The 18,062-nt window shown below is 46.2% G+C and overlaps 2 protein-coding genes across 2 annotated transcripts in view; one reads left to right on the forward strand and one right to left on the reverse strand.

Annotated features, from left to right (window-relative positions):
• The window catches only part of patj (PATJ crumbs cell polarity complex component), a 76,058-nt gene extending 67,422 nt beyond the window's left edge, over positions 1 to 8,636 (reverse strand). The window contains 11 exon segments of the mRNA XM_077024805.1: positions 28 to 169; positions 597 to 685; positions 821 to 923; positions 1,028 to 1,261; positions 2,881 to 3,009; positions 5,671 to 5,851; positions 5,981 to 6,120; positions 6,480 to 6,653; positions 7,644 to 7,822; positions 7,917 to 7,970; positions 8,500 to 8,636. Coding sequence (XP_076880920.1) covers positions 28 to 169; positions 597 to 685; positions 821 to 923; positions 1,028 to 1,261; positions 2,881 to 3,009; positions 5,671 to 5,851; positions 5,981 to 6,120; positions 6,480 to 6,653; positions 7,644 to 7,822; positions 7,917 to 7,938 — 1,393 coding nt within the window. The 5' untranslated portion in view covers positions 7,939 to 7,970; positions 8,500 to 8,636.
• A 363-nt stretch (positions 8,637 to 8,999) lies between these two features.
• On the forward strand, positions 9,000 to 17,174 carry tm2d1 (TM2 domain containing 1). The gene is made up of 7 exons (XM_077024803.1): positions 9,000 to 9,256; positions 9,687 to 9,761; positions 9,907 to 10,015; positions 10,121 to 10,212; positions 11,932 to 12,005; positions 15,477 to 15,591; positions 16,744 to 17,174. The coding sequence occupies exons 1-6, from the start codon at positions 9,133 to 9,135 to the stop codon at positions 15,585 to 15,587; spliced, it is 585 nt and encodes a 194-aa protein (XP_076880918.1). The 5' UTR covers positions 9,000 to 9,132; the 3' UTR covers positions 15,588 to 15,591; positions 16,744 to 17,174.
• The last annotated feature ends 888 nt before the right edge of the window (positions 17,175 to 18,062 follow it).

Below are 18,062 nucleotides of genomic sequence, written 5' to 3' on the forward strand. Positions count from 1 at the left end.
ATATCCGTTAGAAAGTATGTGGCTCACCTTTGTCCAGAGATTTCTCCATAGCTGGTTTCTTGGACACAGCCATCTTACGCAAGAGAGTGAGGTGTACGATGTGGCCGGTCTGTTTCATTACGTCCAGAACCTCCTGGCTGGTGAAGCCCTGAAGGTTTACCCCGTTCAGCTACAAAGATAGATAGACGAGAGAAAAAAAGATGGGAAACACACACACCATAGAGAGAGAAAGATTGAAATAAAAAATTGTAGTTTCCAGAGGAACAGGATGTTTCAGACAGAGGTCCTAAAAGCACAGTGCTATCTATCTATCCATCTATCTATCTAGTGTGTGTAGACAGACAGATGTGAAAAAAACTTTGATTGATGTGTGTGATGTTTTGTGGTAATTAACTAGCCCAGATGATATCAACTTTGTCCAAAGCTCAGTGTGACAGCCATCTTATGTTCTGCTTATCCTAGTCTTAAAGAAACATGAGGATGAGGTCTTATTCCACAACCTGCTTTGTGTGCGCGCGGGGCGTGTGTATGTATACATTCATACACACGCAGGGTTAATTAAGGCAGAGCTCGTTAAAAAGTAATTAGCAGCACACCGCCATTATCCTGTCATGGACCATGATATTCCCGCTCTGCTCAGCAGCGCTGCCTGGGACCACACTCTTCACATGGACCCCCACGGCGTCTGCAAGAGATGAGAGAGAGAGAACAAGAGAGAAGGTGAAGGTGCCAGAGAAGCAATGTAATACACTTGGATATTCCTGGGTAGTCCCAGTTAATGTACGTGCTTGGTATTGTAAGTAAACATGGGGTTCTTTACCCTCGCCGTTGGATTTGCTACAGCCGATGATAGAAATGCCAAGACTCTGGCCCTCCTTCTTCTTCAGAGACACTTCGTGAATCTCGTAGCCCTCCAGGCTGAGCTGAATCAGAAACGTCACACAACTGTCATCCTAGACACTTACAAGCTTGTGTCCTGGCTGTAAACACACACACACGATCCCCAGACCCTGCAGCGTGAGCTTACCGCCCTGCTGGATCTGCGTGCGGGTGGAGCAGGCAGTGAGGTGATGGGTGCGGTGGAAGGGGCGGGCGGAGGCGGCTCGGGGGACTGCACTTCCCCAAGAGGGTCCCGCGCGATCAGCATGCGCACGCGACTCCCACAGGCCTGGAGCACCTGGACCACCTCCTCACTGGACAGCGCCCGCGTGGGGGTGTCGCCAATACGCAGGATGTGGTCACCGGTCCTGAGCCGCCCGTCCTAGAATTAAAGGAATTAAATAAGTGAGAGGAAATGAGCAGACGAGTGATTTAAGTGGGAGAGAAGCAGGGAGGTGAGCTGGCATGTTCTGGAGCTCTGCAGTTACATCTCACTGGATTCAAGTCGGTCTTCAGCGCGAGAAAATGAACGAAGGTTGTGGCAGAATTCAGCACATTACAGTGAGTTCAGGCAGAGGCAGGACAAGCCAGTACAGACCGTTACCACACGGAGTGTGGAAACACTTTAGATATAGATAATACTCAGAGTGAAATACAGTATTGTTAACTTTAACAGAACTTTTGACTTCAGTGGTTAAATCACCAAATGCCTAAAATAATAAATAAGACAAAAGTGAAAATAATGAAGAACGAAAATGAATATTTAAAAAATAAAATAAAAAATAAGGAAAACTTTTAAAAACTTGTTGAGGGAGGGAGGGAGAGAGAAAGAGAGAGAACCATAATCCACTTTTAAGAGCCTAAGCACAAAGTAACAACGTAACCTGGCCGAGCCACAAACAAATGCCAGACACGGTGTTCTAACTCGGTGTACTAACACAGTTAAACCACGACTCCCACAAGGCCGTTCCTCTGCCTGGTTAAAGCCAGTGACGTATTCTTCTGCTGGAGGACTTGGGCAGAATGAACTACAGGAGGAAAAGGACTGACTAAAGAATCTTTACACACAGACAGGGGGGAGAACAAGGGGCTTTGTGGAGAAAGGAGACATGAAATGGCGTTTTGATGCGGTACGTGCGAGACAAATCTGCGCGTCCCGGCCATGCCTGTGTGTTCAGGACAGCAGGAGTGCATTGAAGCCTGGTGCAGCCATTAAAAGCTGAAATGGGAAACGCCAGGAATAACAAAGCTCCAATTTTGACAGCTTTTTTGGAGCATAAGATCCAGTGATGTGTGAAATGCAAGTGCTGTGCCTTTTGAACAAGAAGGGTTTTGTTGCCCGAGCTTTGGACACTGGCAGGAAGAGGAGAGGGGGGCCCAAGTGAGAGTGAGTGAGAGAGAGAGGCTGTGTGTGTGTGTGTGTGTGTGTGTGTGTGTGTGTGTGTGTGTGTGTGTGTGTGTGTGTGTGTGTGTGTGTGTGTGTGGTTTCAAAACAGGACAGTGTTCTTTTCCCAATCCTTATCCCTTTTGTGTAACCCAATTCAAGAGGGTAAAGTGGAAATCAACCAGTTTTTTGTTTTTTTTCCCCCCTTTTTAAGTTATGTTCCCATGGTAAATTTAAGTGGGGTCGCCATAGAATAGGCCGGATAGAGAAATAAAAAAAGAAGATCATTGTATGTGAACTTTCCAACGCAGAGCACAAAGATTGCTGCCTTGCCCTAGAACACAGGGCAACATCTTCTCAGCGTCACTGTTATTCAGCGGACGTCCTTCTAACTGAATGGTGGATACATTAGTTCTACTGCACATGGATCTGTCCCCAACACACCTGCAGACATACACAGATAAGATCATGAAGAACTGACAAGGTATCGGCCTTCATCTGGGATTGTGAAGAAAGACCGCAAAGATCAAGAGCACGTTCATGTGAGCTAGTCAAGTTGACAACCAAGTGATTAAAAGGACTGAACATCTTGATGGGACATGATGTAGGACACGAACCTGATCAGCGACGGTGTTCGGTACTATTGTACGCACGATGACTCCTGTGGTCTTCCCACCCACAATACCGAAACCCAGGCCTGAGCCATCGTTCAGCAGCTCAATCTCCTCCACATGTCCCCATTTATCCTGCAAAACACACACACACACATACACACACACACAAAAATAACCATGCTTGACTGGAAATCAGCAATAGTTGGAAATACATTCACAAATCTTCATACAGTGACATCAACTGAAGTCAGGTTATCATTCAGTCTGAGCACTAAATACTGGACACTTCGGAGTTCAGTTCTAATACATCAGTGGCTGGACAATGGGTTCACTAAAGGAGAACAGCCCATGATCTGGACCCATACATCAACAGACAGCGCTTACAAGCCAAAAATTCTAATGAATGTGTTAAATGTCACACACATAAGTCACTGATCAATGTCAGGGTCAGGAAACCCCAAGAGTGTATTTCCATGGGTGTTTTAAGTTACGGGTCCTACATTATCCATGCTCATAATCACCAAATTCTCCTTGGGCACTTATTAATGACCCGCAATCAGAACAGTTCGTTTCTCTTATTACCCGACCCTTATCTGATGGGTGACTTCCTCTGCAATTTTCGTGCTGTCTAATGAAACCCTCCCTTTGCAGTTACATCGCACCCCTCTCAGGAGACAAAGCTTCTCACCAGCCGTTCTCCTCTCACAAAAAGAAAAGAACTTTATAAAGATAAGAACTTAAAAGACTGAACTACAGCCATTCGTTAGTTGTTCCTTCGAGTGACTAGAGAGTCAGACGGGTTTGTGCTATTTTATCAGTGCATCTCTGCCAGACTTCCAATTAAAAGACAATGATGAAAATGAAACGGAGAAAGGGGGAAAAAAAGTGAGAAGAGAGAGGACACCAGACCCGGGAGAGAGACAAGCACGAGTTCAACGCAGGCTGACTGAACACTGCCACAGAATGGGCTGATACAACCACACAATATGTGGCTAAACATGTAAAACAAACAGATGTGTTTTAAGGCTATAATCCAAGTAAACAGCTATACATTAGCAACTAGGTTAAAACAAAAAAGGAATAGTTTTAGAAAGCTATGGAAGACCCAAGAGCTCTTAAATTCTGAGAAAACCATCCGGGAAGATGCTGCCCTGTGCCTCCTGGGCCAAGCATCCAAGGACCCAGAGAGCCCGTTCCGAAATGTTCCTGAGCACTATAATTAGGATTCAAGAGGGTTTTTTAAGCCTTGGAAGGCCAGGCTCGGGGCAGCAGATACGGATGACACGGGCAGCAGGGCACGGGAAGTGAGGGGGAAAGACCGCAAAGTGAGCTTGTGCGGCACGCCTTTTAAGGCACGGGACTATGACTCAGTGATCCCCTGGAGCCTGGACAATCTTACACAGAACAATATTTTTTCAGCTTTGTGAAATAAGGGAACAGACTGAGGCAGGGAGGGGATTTGGAGGTTGTTTAAATATAGGCTTTACAAATAGGACATGCTTTGTTTCTTCAGACTCATGTCTTCACTTTTAGGCTTGTTGAGATCAATCTATTAACAGCCAGGTAAGAACAAAATGGTCATCTCTTCATTCTGAGTCTGACGGATAAGTGGTACAACTTTCACAAAGTGACATTCATTTAAGAGCTTCTCTTCTCTTCCTCGTTAGCTAGGATCCTAAATGCTGTGCATATATTTTGCAACACAAAAGCCAGGCATGTTATAATATGCGTTGCAACAGCTGGCTCCATGTTTAGTTCTGTTATGCACTCACTGCTGGCCTTTCGTGTAATGCTGTACTCATCACAAAATCTAATTTTTTTTTTTCCCGAAACGGCATTCCAAGTGGGAATTTCAGCAGAATGATAAAAAAGATCAGGACTGGCTATTACTCCGTTACAGCCAATCATGACATCTGGTGACAGGTAGTTAAGTCTGGCAACAAGCAATCAAATAAAACCCAGACTTTTGCCTTGTGCTCCATTAAACTCGACCTCGTGAGAAACATCACATGAATTAAACAAAGGCAAAGGCCTGGTTTTGATATGCAGGATGTGGCTTCCGTCCAAGGGCATTAAAACAATACGAGTGGTAAAAAAGCACACTAAAAAGGCCCAGAAATACACACAACCAAGGAGGCTGAAATAAATCTAAATTATTTATTTTCTTTTAAAATCTCCCTGCCCTAGCCCTCCATGTGTTTCACACCAACACCTTCTCTTAAGCAGCATTTAATTAAGGTGGCCGAAGGGGAACGAACATATTTATTGTTAGAGTCTTGAGTTAATCAGCTTCATCTCGAGGTTGATGATCTTTTCCAGGCTCGTTTTCCCTCTTGGAGAGTTAATTTCTCACACTTGGTGAAAGAGGACCATTCAGGCAATCGAGAGCATTCACGGTTGCTCAACCACTTTCTCGTCCCACTGATGTCGAGGGAGTAAATTACCTGTGTTTTTTAGCCCTCTAGGAGTGGGGCTAATGCAATTTCATTAGAATTTCATATTTTTTTTTCCAAAGGGCCCCTCTAATTGTAACATGCAAACTCTGGATGAGTTAATAAACCATGAAACCCATTTGAAACCAAAATGGAGGAAACGGTACACCAGTTCAACATACACATGCTGAGAAATAATACGTTTAGATATGCAAATACCTAAACACTTGAAAAGGAAAAACAAAATTCTCAGAAAGGCCCGAGGGCACACATTTAGGCTCTGACTCGGTGCCCATAGTAAAGGCGTGAATAACAGAAACCACTCGTTCTCTCTGGTAACAAGCACCTGAGTTGGCCTCACCGTGTGGGCAGATCCAGATGGGAGCAGGCCCGGTTTGGCTGCGGTGTCTCTGGCCACCACTAGTTCCACTTCATCCTTCTGCTGCTGCAGCAGTGCGATGGCCTGCTGTTGGGTCACACTCTGGTCCAGAGCAACGCCGTTGATGGCCAGGATCTGATCGTTCTCCTGCAGCCTGCCGTCTCTAAAGCATCAGCGGAGACCTTTGCGTTACAAAGCATTCTTTCTTCAAAGACTTACTGCAGTAGTGCATTTGGGGAGTTTCTAGACGGCCAACGGGGGCTTAATATACTTGGAGGTGTATTGAGCTCACCTGGCTGCGATGCTCCCGGGCTGCACCTGCTTGATGAAGACTCCATGAGTGCCCACTGCCTCAGGCCTCAAGGCCATCACGCTGAAGCCCAGGCCTCCAGACACGGGCCTCACAAGACTCACACGCTCCATCTTCCTCCCCTGTGGGGGGCCCACATGCAATGAAATGTACATCGGAGGTTAGATGATGTAGAAAGAGGAGGCTCATGGGTATGTATGCATGCGTATCTGGGCATACGCAACAATGTCGCCAAGATTTTACAACAAATAATGCGAAACTATTATTCTGTTAATTTTAACTCTATTAACCAAACACATTATAGAGCAGCATTTAATTAATTTAATTAATTATAGAGCAGCATTTAATTAATTTAATTTAATTAATATAGGTTTGATAGAGCCACAGACAAAAACAAAAGCTAACAACAACCACAAAAGATCTACCTTCACAAGGTCATTAATAAGGGCTTATCTCTGGCAGAGAGCAGCACACGTCTCACCTTCGCTGCTGTCTGGAGCCACCGTTGTAGCTGGTCCGAGGACACCGTGGACACCGTGGTACCGTTGGACGGCGCGGAGCTCAGACTGCTCCCTGGACGACTGGCACTCACGATCAGTTGGCCTTTTCTGGAGAAGCTGAACTCGCTGCACGCATCAGGAGGCATAGAGTTGAGCTGCAGAACAGACAGAGAGAGAGAGAGAGACAGCACAGGTTCTTATGTGTGATTTAATTATTACACGCTGGGGAGGAAGAACCGCTACTGACTGCAAGTCTATAAATATCGATAAATACCAAATATATGTCATGAATTAATTAAACCTAATTTTGATTATTGCTGATTGTGCAATATTACGCTTCACGCCAGGCACTCAAAAGGCACTTTACATGTCAAATGTGAATGTTTGCTACTGTACAGCATAAAGCAATAAGGCAAGAGCAACCATCCCCTATAGGAAAGGGGGGGGGGGGGGGGGGGGCGTGGGCATGGAGAAATCAATACATTCCTCTGCAGTTCTCCCTACTCCCAAACAGGTAATGTATTAATGACCTTTAGACTCACATTGTGGAAACTTATCAGTCTTGTGCTTATTTAGCCTGGGCTGACGGAGCAGCTTCCTGGCCATTTCATCAATATGTCTCAGACAAGGCAGTTACTCAAACCAACACAGTAGATATTAAGGCTTGATAGATCCACAAAACAGAAATTCGCAGCCACCCGCCTTAGTATACACAATAGGTTTTCACCTGACGCATTCATGGGCGCTTGTCTGACCTTCCCAGCACTTAGAATATGAAGGCAAGCTTCCGTTATTGCCATTATCTTAATTTGGCAAGTGGATTGTTTATTGTGTGGAGGGTTCTTGTGTCAATAAAACCTCCAGCTGAATACAAATACCAACAAGGAGGTTTCAATGTCTCCACTCAGCGGTAGAGAAGCATGACGTGTAGACTCAGAGACTGCTGCAGAGAAAACAGTAGCTATTCATCTTCACTTAAGAGGAGCTTTAAAGTAATAACTGTAGGCAATATGACAAATAATAATTGTATTAACACATGCAAATGCAGACATCACTGGAAGTAGCTCAAGAGATATGGCTAAAGCATACTTTTTAAATAGGACCGAATCAGCTTGGATGTAGCTGCGTGTTGAGCCAAATCTGACCTGGTCTTTAAGCTGTTTGACAGAGTGCTGTAAGGTCAGTATGCGGCCGAGCAGTGGGCTCTGCAGGGCCTCCTTCAGCGCACCCAGCCTCTCGCTGTGACTCCATTCCTCACGCTGCACGAGCTTAGACTGCAGCCTCTCCAAAGCCTGGAGTACCTGCTGGCGCTCGGCTGCAGTCACTGTGCACACACACACACACACACACACACTGAAAATACAAACACTAATTATTATTGACAGTACCTGACTACGACTTGTGAAAGTATACCATACCTGTTGGCACATTTTCATACATTGCTCTTCCCTCAAAGCCTGCTGTAGTTGATTCTGTAGAAGAACAAACGTGGAAAGAAGATGAAACATGTACAGTGTTGTTTTAAGCAGCACGTACAGCGTATGTACATTACACCACCGCACGGCGTAAGTGGCTGATGCACCTGTTGAGGTAATAGTCGTCATACGTTCTCAAACAAGGCTAAGATACTGCCGGGGAAGACTATTAATTTAACAAATGTTATTAAACGCAGCTTTAACATTGTGTAAATATTTTTAAAACACACTTTCCCCAAAAACAGAACAATTACACGAGGTCTCCGGACTTTAATTTCACAGTCGTTATAATTGCCAGTTTCGGTAAAGCTTGACGAGCTAACGCATTAGGGCCGTAATTATAAACAACCACAAAAAAAAGCTCGACTACTTTAGCTACGGAGCATGACAAACGTTTTACCGGTTCACTCGGTGTTTTAAAATAAGCTACAAGACCCCACGAAAACCGCTCGACGTCCAACAAGCCGCCGAGCCCGCAGTTTAGACGAAGTTTCGACTGAGATTTTGTTGTTTTCAGCGCCCTTACCTGCCGAGCGGAAGTGAGACGCGCCTCACCTTAACACAGGAAGTCGATGGAAGTAACCAGGTAACGGCACTTAAAGCCCATAATACACACCCACCCACCCAAACAAACTCTTTACAAAAAGGGGGGGGGAAGAGAAATAAAACGCTGTGGCCACAAAAGTTTGTAGGTTAATAAAACGAGTTAGAGTTGAAGACCTCACTTCTCGCCTGTAGCACACAGCTAAGGTCCAACAGGTGCAGGACCGTGTGTGGGTACACACACACCCCCCCTCACCTCGGAGCCTCTCGCGGGCGTTTCCACCTGTTTGCGGCGGTCTTAACCGGTTAGCCGGCCGGCTAGCTGCGCTCAGCGACTGGAAGCGGCAGCTTTAGCCCGCCAGCTAAAGTTTACTTACTCTGTCAAAGAAGATGAACTATAAAAAGTTCCCGCGGAACCTGTTTGGGTTCGGATTTATACTACACAATCACTGCGTTTCATTCACGCTGCTGGTCAAAGTAGCGATATTAAAATAAGAAGAAGAACAAAAAGACGAAGGCCAGGACTCGCAGGAGTGATAAAGTCTGAGGTGAATATTGTAAGTTACTTGTGTCTTTAACGCGGCTCTGTTTGGGTCACGTGACCGTCGTTTCCAACATGGCATCTCGTCGGTGGTTCCGTGTGTGGTCGGTTCCGCTAGCGCTCCTTCTCTCGTGTTTCTGGACTTTAATCCAGAGCTCCGTGCCTGACATCGATGGCTGTGAACACCTCCGACTGGGACAATATCCTTTTAATTAAAACGGAGGCGACGAAACGCACGTTTGGTGTCTGTTCGTAGCCAACAGTGCTCGGTGTAGCTAAGGTAGCTCGCTGCTTCTCTAGGGTTGTCCGTGGAAATGATGGACGTAGCGACTAGTGGACATTACAGCTCGGGTTGTTTTTTGTAAGAGGAAACATTAAATACGACTTAGAATTAGTATTGCACTTTTTGTTGTGTTAATTTTCTTTGCAGAACGGTACAGCTAAAGTAGCTAGCGTTGTTGACCACTCATTAAGATGGTTGCAGTGTGTACACACGAACACGAAAGATCAGAAGGTCAAGTTGGTCACTTAACATCCCTGCTTTGGTGGCGCTCCACTGCTTGCGATATTCTCTTTTTAAAGTATCATATCTGAATCATAAAAATCCGCATTTGTCCTTGATTATTACAAGTATATTTGCCAAAGCCCAAAAATTGATGATGCAACTCAAGAGCCAGAGAATTGTAAGGATCTTCTGGCATGGGGTAAGTTAATTATAGTAGTTCAGTGCAGAATCACTTTTATTAGACTCATTTATTATGTGAACTTTCTTTTAAGATTCATAGCCCTGGCTTACGTGATGAATTCATTGTTCATTCTTGCACAACATTTGTCTTTCGTTGTTTTCAGTGGAATGCCTTCCTGCACCAAACGTCACCTGCTTGCTGTCAAATGGGACCAAGTTCAGATTCAGTGGGGTGGAGATTGGATTTAATAAAAGTGTTCCATGTCGTAATGTGTATGTTAACACTTCCTCATCTTGTATAAACAAACTTACATAATGTATTTGTACATACTATTTTTCCTATTAGGTATTGACTGCATAATGTGTCTCTTCTGCTAGAACTGGATATTCCTACAAAGTAGCTGTTGCTTTGTCACTTTTCCTGGGTTGGCTGGGTGCAGATCGTTTCTATTTGGGCTATCCAGCTCTAGGTAAGTGCTTTCCCTATGAGGACCTTGTAGTAACTTCTTCAGGGTAATTAATTACATCATATTTATATGTGGTAACTGTTTTTGTTCATTTATTGCTGTAAAATTATTTCCTTTTCATGTATTTAATCAAGGCCAGAATATTCCAGAGCTGATGACAATTTTATTTGCTCGTATTTCTAAGACCGGTTTTTCCACCAGATGTGTAATTAGGAGTGTAAAGGATGTTAAGGATGTGTGTGTTTGTTTACAGTTCAACATTCATAAGTCAGTTCCATCATTGTGCGTCACTGCTATGTATAGAGTATTCTCTATTGTGTGAAACAGTCTCCAACTTCGTTTTGATTAGACAGTACAGTGATCAATGTGCTGCATATATGGTTCCTATGTTATATGATGCAGCCTACTGGGTCAAACAGAAAACATTCTGCTAGAATCCTCTTAACTAATGGTTATGTATGATAACACCGAAAAGGTTTCTGCTTTACTCCTTTTGTAACTGTTAACAAAATGTATCAGTAAGGGTCCAGAAATGTGTGTGTGTGTGTGCACGCGCACCTGTGCACACGTGAGTGTGTGAGTGTTTTTCTCCCAGGATCCAAATTTAGGCCAATGAATCAAGCCTGGGGGAAATTGGCATTTGCTCGGAGGAAATGAACACTCCTAACATTATCTTGCCTAACTCGCACTATAACATTAATGCCAAAGGCAAGCAGGAGACAGCATGAAGCACTTCTCTCCTCCCTCTCACTCCACATTTTAAGGCCATTCTTCTCACTTAAGCACCTGCTGAAGCACAAAAGCCCCTAGTGACTGAAGGCTTCACTTAGCCTTTGTGTGTGTGTGTGTGTGTGTGTGTGTGTGTGTGTGTGTGTGTGTGTGTGTGTGAGAGGAGCAGGTGAGCAGCCAGCCCACGGTGCTGGAGCCAGATCAGCAGGTGCTCAGAGATCTGCACCTGGTCTGGCCCGACCTCTGAGCTGCTGGGCCATTCAGCTGTTAAGTCTCAGCCTGGCAGAGCTGCACAGTCTCCCTGCAGGCACCTCCTTTCAGATCAGTGCTGGAATCGACACACTTAAGTCTCTCAACGACCAATTATCAGTGCCATTACTAACGATTAACAGCAATTATGTTTAAATTACCGGATAGGAGAGGATTAATTAATAGCAATTCTCTTGGACCTCTAATGGTTTAAAGCCAAGCAATTATTCAATATGTATCTAAATGGTTGTGGTTAGAATCGAGAATGTTGACTTTCTTCATTTCTGGAAACAACACATTATTGCTGAAACCCTGCCCATTCCTCTGAATGCCCTGTTCTTTGGGCTCTTTGCACTTCCTGCTTTTGAAGACATTGTACACACAGTGGGACCATAAGCCACAAGCTGCTTGGCTTGTATTGTGTGAGCTGATGTCTTTATTCTCTCCCCTCATGGCACCTGTGTAAGTTCTTTGACCTACAAAACAAAAACCTGCTACTGACTGACTTCAAAGCCTCAGCTACAGCCAGCGACAAAATAAGCAATCAAACAAACTCCCCTGGCAGACAAGGTTCATTTGCTAGTATAGCCAGGCACCTGTCCCGAAAACCCCTTTACATGGATGTGAAACAGCTAGGTAGGTGTACGGGACTTTGTCAAGGCGTCCTGTGGCAGGATGTCATTACACAGACCTGTTGTGCTCATAATGTGCTTTCTGTGTGTGTGTGTGTTTTTTTTCCCCTAGGACTACTTAAGTTCTGCACGGTGGGTTTCTGCGGAATCGGGAGCCTGGTGGACTTCATATTGATATCTATGCAGGTATGTGGCATATTTAGGATATTTTGGGACCTGTTTGTGAATTTGGATCTGCTTTCCAAATGTTGTTCTAATGATGGCATTATAGTTATTTTATTGTCATTACAAATGGGATGATTTACAGTACGTTTTCCTTACTGATTTGCAGTGATGCCGGTAACGCGTTACTTAGTAACGCGTTACTGTAGTCGGACTACTTTTTTCAGTAACGAGTAGTCTAACGCAACTACTATTTAAAAACTAGTAGTCAGATTAAAGTTACTTATCTAAAACATCGTGCGTTACTATTTCTGCATTTCGGGGGAACGTAGGTTATATTTATTCATTCTTATTTTTTGGCTACACGTTTCTTACGCGGTTACGTCATCTCTGCTCTGCGGCGCCAAAGTCAGATGGAAGGAGAGGTTCGCCTTTAGCAGCTGGAAATACAGGCATTATTTTGATTTTATTTCGGCTAAGGAAGACAACATTAAGGTCCGTTGTACACTCTGTCCTGGCGACAGAGTGCTGTCTACTTTCAAAAACACAACGTCAAACCTGAAAAAAAAAAAAAAAAACCGGGGCTTGGCGGCGAACGTAAATTGTTACCGGGCGGGGTGTAAAATTGACTAAATTCAGTATTATATCGCGATCGATCGATCGCCGGTGGTTGGCGCCAGATCGAACTAGTAACTCATTGAATCATAGATGTGGATCAGAGGTAAATAAACTGGATTTTTTTTTCGGCGTGAGATATCGGAAGTGTGGCGTAAGCGTGTGAAGACAGTCAAATGCGTGTGTCTCAATGCGTGACAGTTGGCAACCCTGTAAGTGGGCGGAGTTGAACAGAAAGACTGTCTTATTTATTTATTTAAAAAACATGTAAGCCTATTTCAAGAAAAAGTTTACAAATGCCAGTGTCATTTTTGATGTTCCGGTTAAAATACATGTCAATAAAGTGAGTATTGGCAGAACTGGTAGTCATTTTCATGTTATAGGGGCGGGGGATCAGCCTCTGCTGAAAGTAACTAAAAGTAATCTAACTTAGTTACTTTTAAAAGCAAGTAGTCAGTAACTTAACTGAGTTACTTTTTAAAGAAGTAGTCAGTAGTCAGTAGTCGGATTACTGTTTCAAAGTAACTATGGCAACACTGCTGATTTGTGTAGTTAATCAATTCTAACCTACATGGTTAGAGGGACATTCTACCTGGTTCTTAGGGTTTAAAAAACTATCAGTTCCCTCAACAATATTGGAGTGTGAATTCCTTTGATCACTTGTCAGAAAGGAGAAGGTGGGAAATTTTAATTTGTCAGTGACATGTCTGTAAACAGAGAAACCACTTAGACACTATAGACATGGAGCTTCCCCAAAGGCATCAGCCTCCTTTCTGTGTGTGTGTGCGCGCGCGCGCATGAGTGCACCTGGGTGTGTTCAGTAGCACCTGTGTCTCTGTGCTGTCTTCTCTGGCAGCTCCTGTCCTGTGAAAGGAGCTAATGAGTGTGTGGTCTGTTTTGTCCCAAATCCACCCCACTTTGGCTGTGCACCAGCTTCAACACACACACACACCCCGCCCCCCACCACCAACTTTAAGGGACCCGGACCGGACCAGGCTGGGCGACGTGTGTGTGTGTGAGAGATTTTGTTAGGTTTGCAGTCAGCCCCCCAGTTCTCATTAGGCTCTCCAGGTGTGAATGAAGCCTTACATGTCTGACACACACTCCTCTCTCTCACTCCTCTCACTCTCCTCTTTCACACTCAACTCTCACTCTCATCTCTCACTCTCACACTCCTCTCTCATTCTCATCTCACTCTCCTCTCTCACATTCCACTCTCACATTCCACTCTCACACTCCTCTCTCACTCTCATCTCACACTCTCATCTCACACTCTCCTCTCACACTCTCCTCTCTCACTCCTTCACCACATGCTTATGTGCATGGCTGACTGATGACTCTGGGAATGATTCTTGGTGAAAACATACAGTGCATATGTGTTTGATTTAATGTGTGTTTCTAGACCACCCGGCTGGCTGGTAATAATCATTTAACTTTGTGTGGTTTTATAGATGAACTGGGGAAGACATGTTCTGCATACGTATGCTAGCTCGGAGCTCATGTCAAATGAAACCACGTGTTTTGGTAAAGATCCGGTGCTGAAGTGAGCCTATAACACTTCATTCCTCTAGACGCAGCTCTATCAGGTTGGAGACTAAATCAGGCTGTCAGCACAGAATCCCTACTGAAAATCCAGTTTAGTCTACAGCAAGGCTTTTGATCTGTGCCTGCAAAACTCTTTAAATCTTTAAATTCCACCCATTTTGGAAACTCACCTTAAACCACGAGCTGTACAATCCCTAACAGATGGAACAAGCCCTTGGCTCTCCTTCACCGGCTCGTCCCCGCTGACACGCCCGCCTTCGGCCACCAGCAGAGAAATGGCGTTCTCTCCCTTTTAATTATTTATTTATTTATTTACTTATTTATTTATTTTTAAATGGCCCCAGCACTTTGATTAACAGGGGGTCTCCAAGTGTTTATTGTTCTCTTAATGTCTTATTGAAGGCCCTGAGAGAGCAATGCTTTTAAGAAGTACGGCTGGTGCGGCCTGCCGCCACACGCTTACACTCTCAATTAGCTGTAGGCTTGTCCGGCCGCTCCGTTTTTTTAAAGCGTGACACTTTTGATGAAGAGGATCGCTTCCCCTGAGAGCCCATTTATGCCCGGCGCTCTGCGTTACGGCTCCATATTTTACCTCCGGCTCCCTCCGCTAAGAGCAGCTCTGGCCGAGGCGCCTCCCGCCGCTAATGAATAAACACCTAGTGCATGTTGTTATTATTTATATTCATCGATTCTGTCCAGCCAGTCAGGCATCATGCCTGGCTTTTCCGACTTGCGCTCGAAGATCAATGGCGACGTGTAACTTTTCGATTTGCTAAACAGACGGGTGGGTGGGTGTGGGTGGGGTTGTGCTTTTTGTGCCGTTAATGTTGCTACACCGAAGCCATCGGTAGTGGCGGTTGTACGTGCGACGGAGTTCTAATCGGGACATCGAAAGCTGCAGAATCTGTGCTCTGCGCAAGCCTGCACGTTCTTGGCAGGACTCCACCCCCCCACCACCACCACCCCCCCCCACCACAAGCCACTATCCCGAGACGGGACGGGTCGTGGAACCGAGGCTGCGATGACGCAGGCCCACAGGAACCTGCTCTGCTGTGCACACGCCCTGCTCTGCCAGCAGCTGGACCCGGCCCAAAGCCGCCCGTCATCGTCCGGCGCTGACCACGCAGGACCTGGAGAGAGCAGTGCTGGGACTGCGGTCAACCCCCCAATCTGTCCTCTCTAATAAAACTGCCTCCAACTCGAGACCGCTTAAAGACTTTGGTGGGAGAGCTCTCGAACCGGGCCTGGTCGCTTGTTGACGTGCCGTACATAAATCATGTGTAAATCAGTCCTCTGTCTGGGCTCTTAAAAGATGACTTGTATATGTCCTTGCAGATTGTAGGTCCGTCTGACGGGTCGGATTACATCGTCGATTACTACGGGGCACGTCTCACACGACTCTCCATAACAAACGAAACATACAGGCGAACGCAGATCTCTCCATGAACAGGTGAGAAGCCTCTAATGTCATAATACAGCTGTACACTTGATCCCTGTTTATTGGGATCCCTGTTTACAGGGATCAAGCCATGAAATCTTTGACATGAAAGGGGTCAGGGAGGTGGGTTTATGAGAAAAGTGGTGGGATTGTGTGGAAAGTTCTTTTGGATGGTGACCTCTGAATGAAGGTCGTGCAGGCCGGCTTGCTGAAGCGACCTCCTGGGGTGCAAAACGCAAACTGTGTGAGGACACCTTTAGCTGCGCTGAGTTAAACACCCCCTACGTCCCCTCCCCCAGAAGGGACGGCCCACTCGGGATGGAGTAATCAAATATCACGTGCTGCAAAGCAAAGTTCAGCGAATCACTCCCTCCAGCTCCCTGCAGACTTGGGTCTGTCTCACACCATCGACCTGCCCGTCTGGTCATGATCTACCTCCAAAAGACAACAGCAGAGCCTGTGTGGAGCGGCCCGGCTGCCCCGTGACCGCTGCCTCTCCCTGCTGGGTGCGGGCCGCGTCGTTGCTAATGGCAGAGACACGTGGAGAAGAATCACATGTGGAGAACATTAGGAGCACTGGAGTGTTTACATCAGAGGGGAGCTGAGGTCTCCATTCCTGAGCTGAGCAACGTCCTCTCTCCCCTTCAGTCCTCCCTCTCTCTCTCTCTCTCTCTCTCTCTCTCTCTCTCTCTCTCTCTCTCTCATGCATTTCTCAGTGCTGTTGATAATCATCTCATCCCTGCCCTTTTCATACCGCTGTCCTTGTGTGTGGTTGGGCGTAGAGTGGAGGGGCTCGGGCGGAGAGTGCGGTCCGCACACTGGCAGCCTGCGCAGGCTTCACCGTGAGAACAAAGCGTAACCGCACGTCCCTCACGTCCCTCACGCAGGCGTCCCTACCTCACAGGAGATTTGTGGTTCGCATTCAACTTCAGCCTGTCAGACGTAGTTTCTCCAGGCTGGAAGATGAAAGCATGACGTGGTGTCCATGTGAAGACGTTCCTCCTCACGACAGGGGGGGGGGACGGAGATCCGTTTTTGACGCTGGAGTCATCGCTGGCCATGTGCGTCTCATCCGGATCGTGGAAAAACGCATTCATCTTCACTGCATAGTGTTGTGGAGCGGCTTCCAAACAAAACTAACTCTTCCTTTTTCTCTGGCTTTAGGAAGGACGTGGGACTGAACACCTGACATCCAGGACTGGGTCCCTACTTGTCCGTTTTCCAAGTGGGAAGATGCAAGGACAAACCAGACGTGTGTGTTTGAGAGAGAGATAAAAGAGTTTGGGCTGCTAGGGCCTGTAAATATGGACTGCAGCACATGGAGCGTGTGTTAGCTCTAGTGCCCAGACTCCTGCAGAGAGCTTCAGATGAACCCTGTAGAGCCACGTCGCTGATCTCTGCTGCCTCCGTCTCTCCATCGCCCTCCCCCCCCCCCCCACCCTCCTCCAGTTGTAAAGTGCAGTACATCCGTTACCTTTCTTGTGCAATCTATCACACTTTCATTGCCATACAGTGAAGATCTAATATATGTTTGGTGCGCTTTAATTTTTGTCACTTGAAGAGTGTAAGTAAAGTTAGGCTTTTCTTGGGCCATACTGTTGTGTCTGCTGTGTTGAATCTGGGCTTTATGGGTTCAGAACCACACACGGGTCCCAGAGACATGTGGCACTGTACGCTGTTAATCACACGCTGAAAGTTGCCCTGAAAAAGGTGTCCACTCCCCCCCCCCCCATCTCTGATCTTGAGACAATCTGTGTCAGGCCAATGTCAAGCACTCCTTCAATTTCACTCAAGTGCGTCTGCTGGTCTACCCCCACCAGCTCGCTCTCCCCGTCATTAATACAACCTCCAATAGAGTCACCCACTTCATCACATTCAAGTGATTACTGCACTGGCCTGTCAGACCTCACCCGCTGTGTGTGTGGGTGGGAGTGAGTGAGTGAGTGTGTGGGTGGGGGGTGTGTGTGTGTGTGTGTGTGTGGGTGGGGGGTGTGTGTGAGTGAGCAAGCATCTTTTACAAACTGCAGTGTCCTTGCCATAACATGCAGAGCTCAGCTTGGGCATGTGGAAATGGATTTCATCCGTTCCCCAGCGTGTATGATAAGTTAGCAGAGCTGGCGTGGGACGCCAGCGAGACGCAAGTCCCCGGAGGCGATCTCTCCATCTCTATAAATCCAGACTCTGACATTGAAAACCCCGTGCGTGTTGTTTACGGCGGCCGGGAAAAGGGGGCAGGTCTTTAAGCAAGTGCAACATCAGATTGTGTTTTAATGGCAAAAAGTTGAATGCCATTCTTATCTTCTGTTTGTACTTTATTGCTGAAAAAACTTTGATCTGAAACTTTTGGGGGGGGGGGGCAAGGTCTCCTGGGAGTGGCCAAGTGGCTCCCCTGTCCCGCCTCCCTCCCTATATGTGGCCTTTACTCCCTCCCCCACACTCTGCTCCCCCTCTACCAGAGGAGCTTATCAATACAGCAGCAGGAT

The sequence above is a fragment of the Brachyhypopomus gauderio genome, chromosome 12 (genome assembly GCF_052324685.1).
Source record: "Brachyhypopomus gauderio isolate BG-103 chromosome 12, BGAUD_0.2, whole genome shotgun sequence".
Lineage (NCBI taxonomy): Eukaryota > Metazoa > Chordata > Actinopteri > Gymnotiformes > Hypopomidae > Brachyhypopomus > Brachyhypopomus gauderio.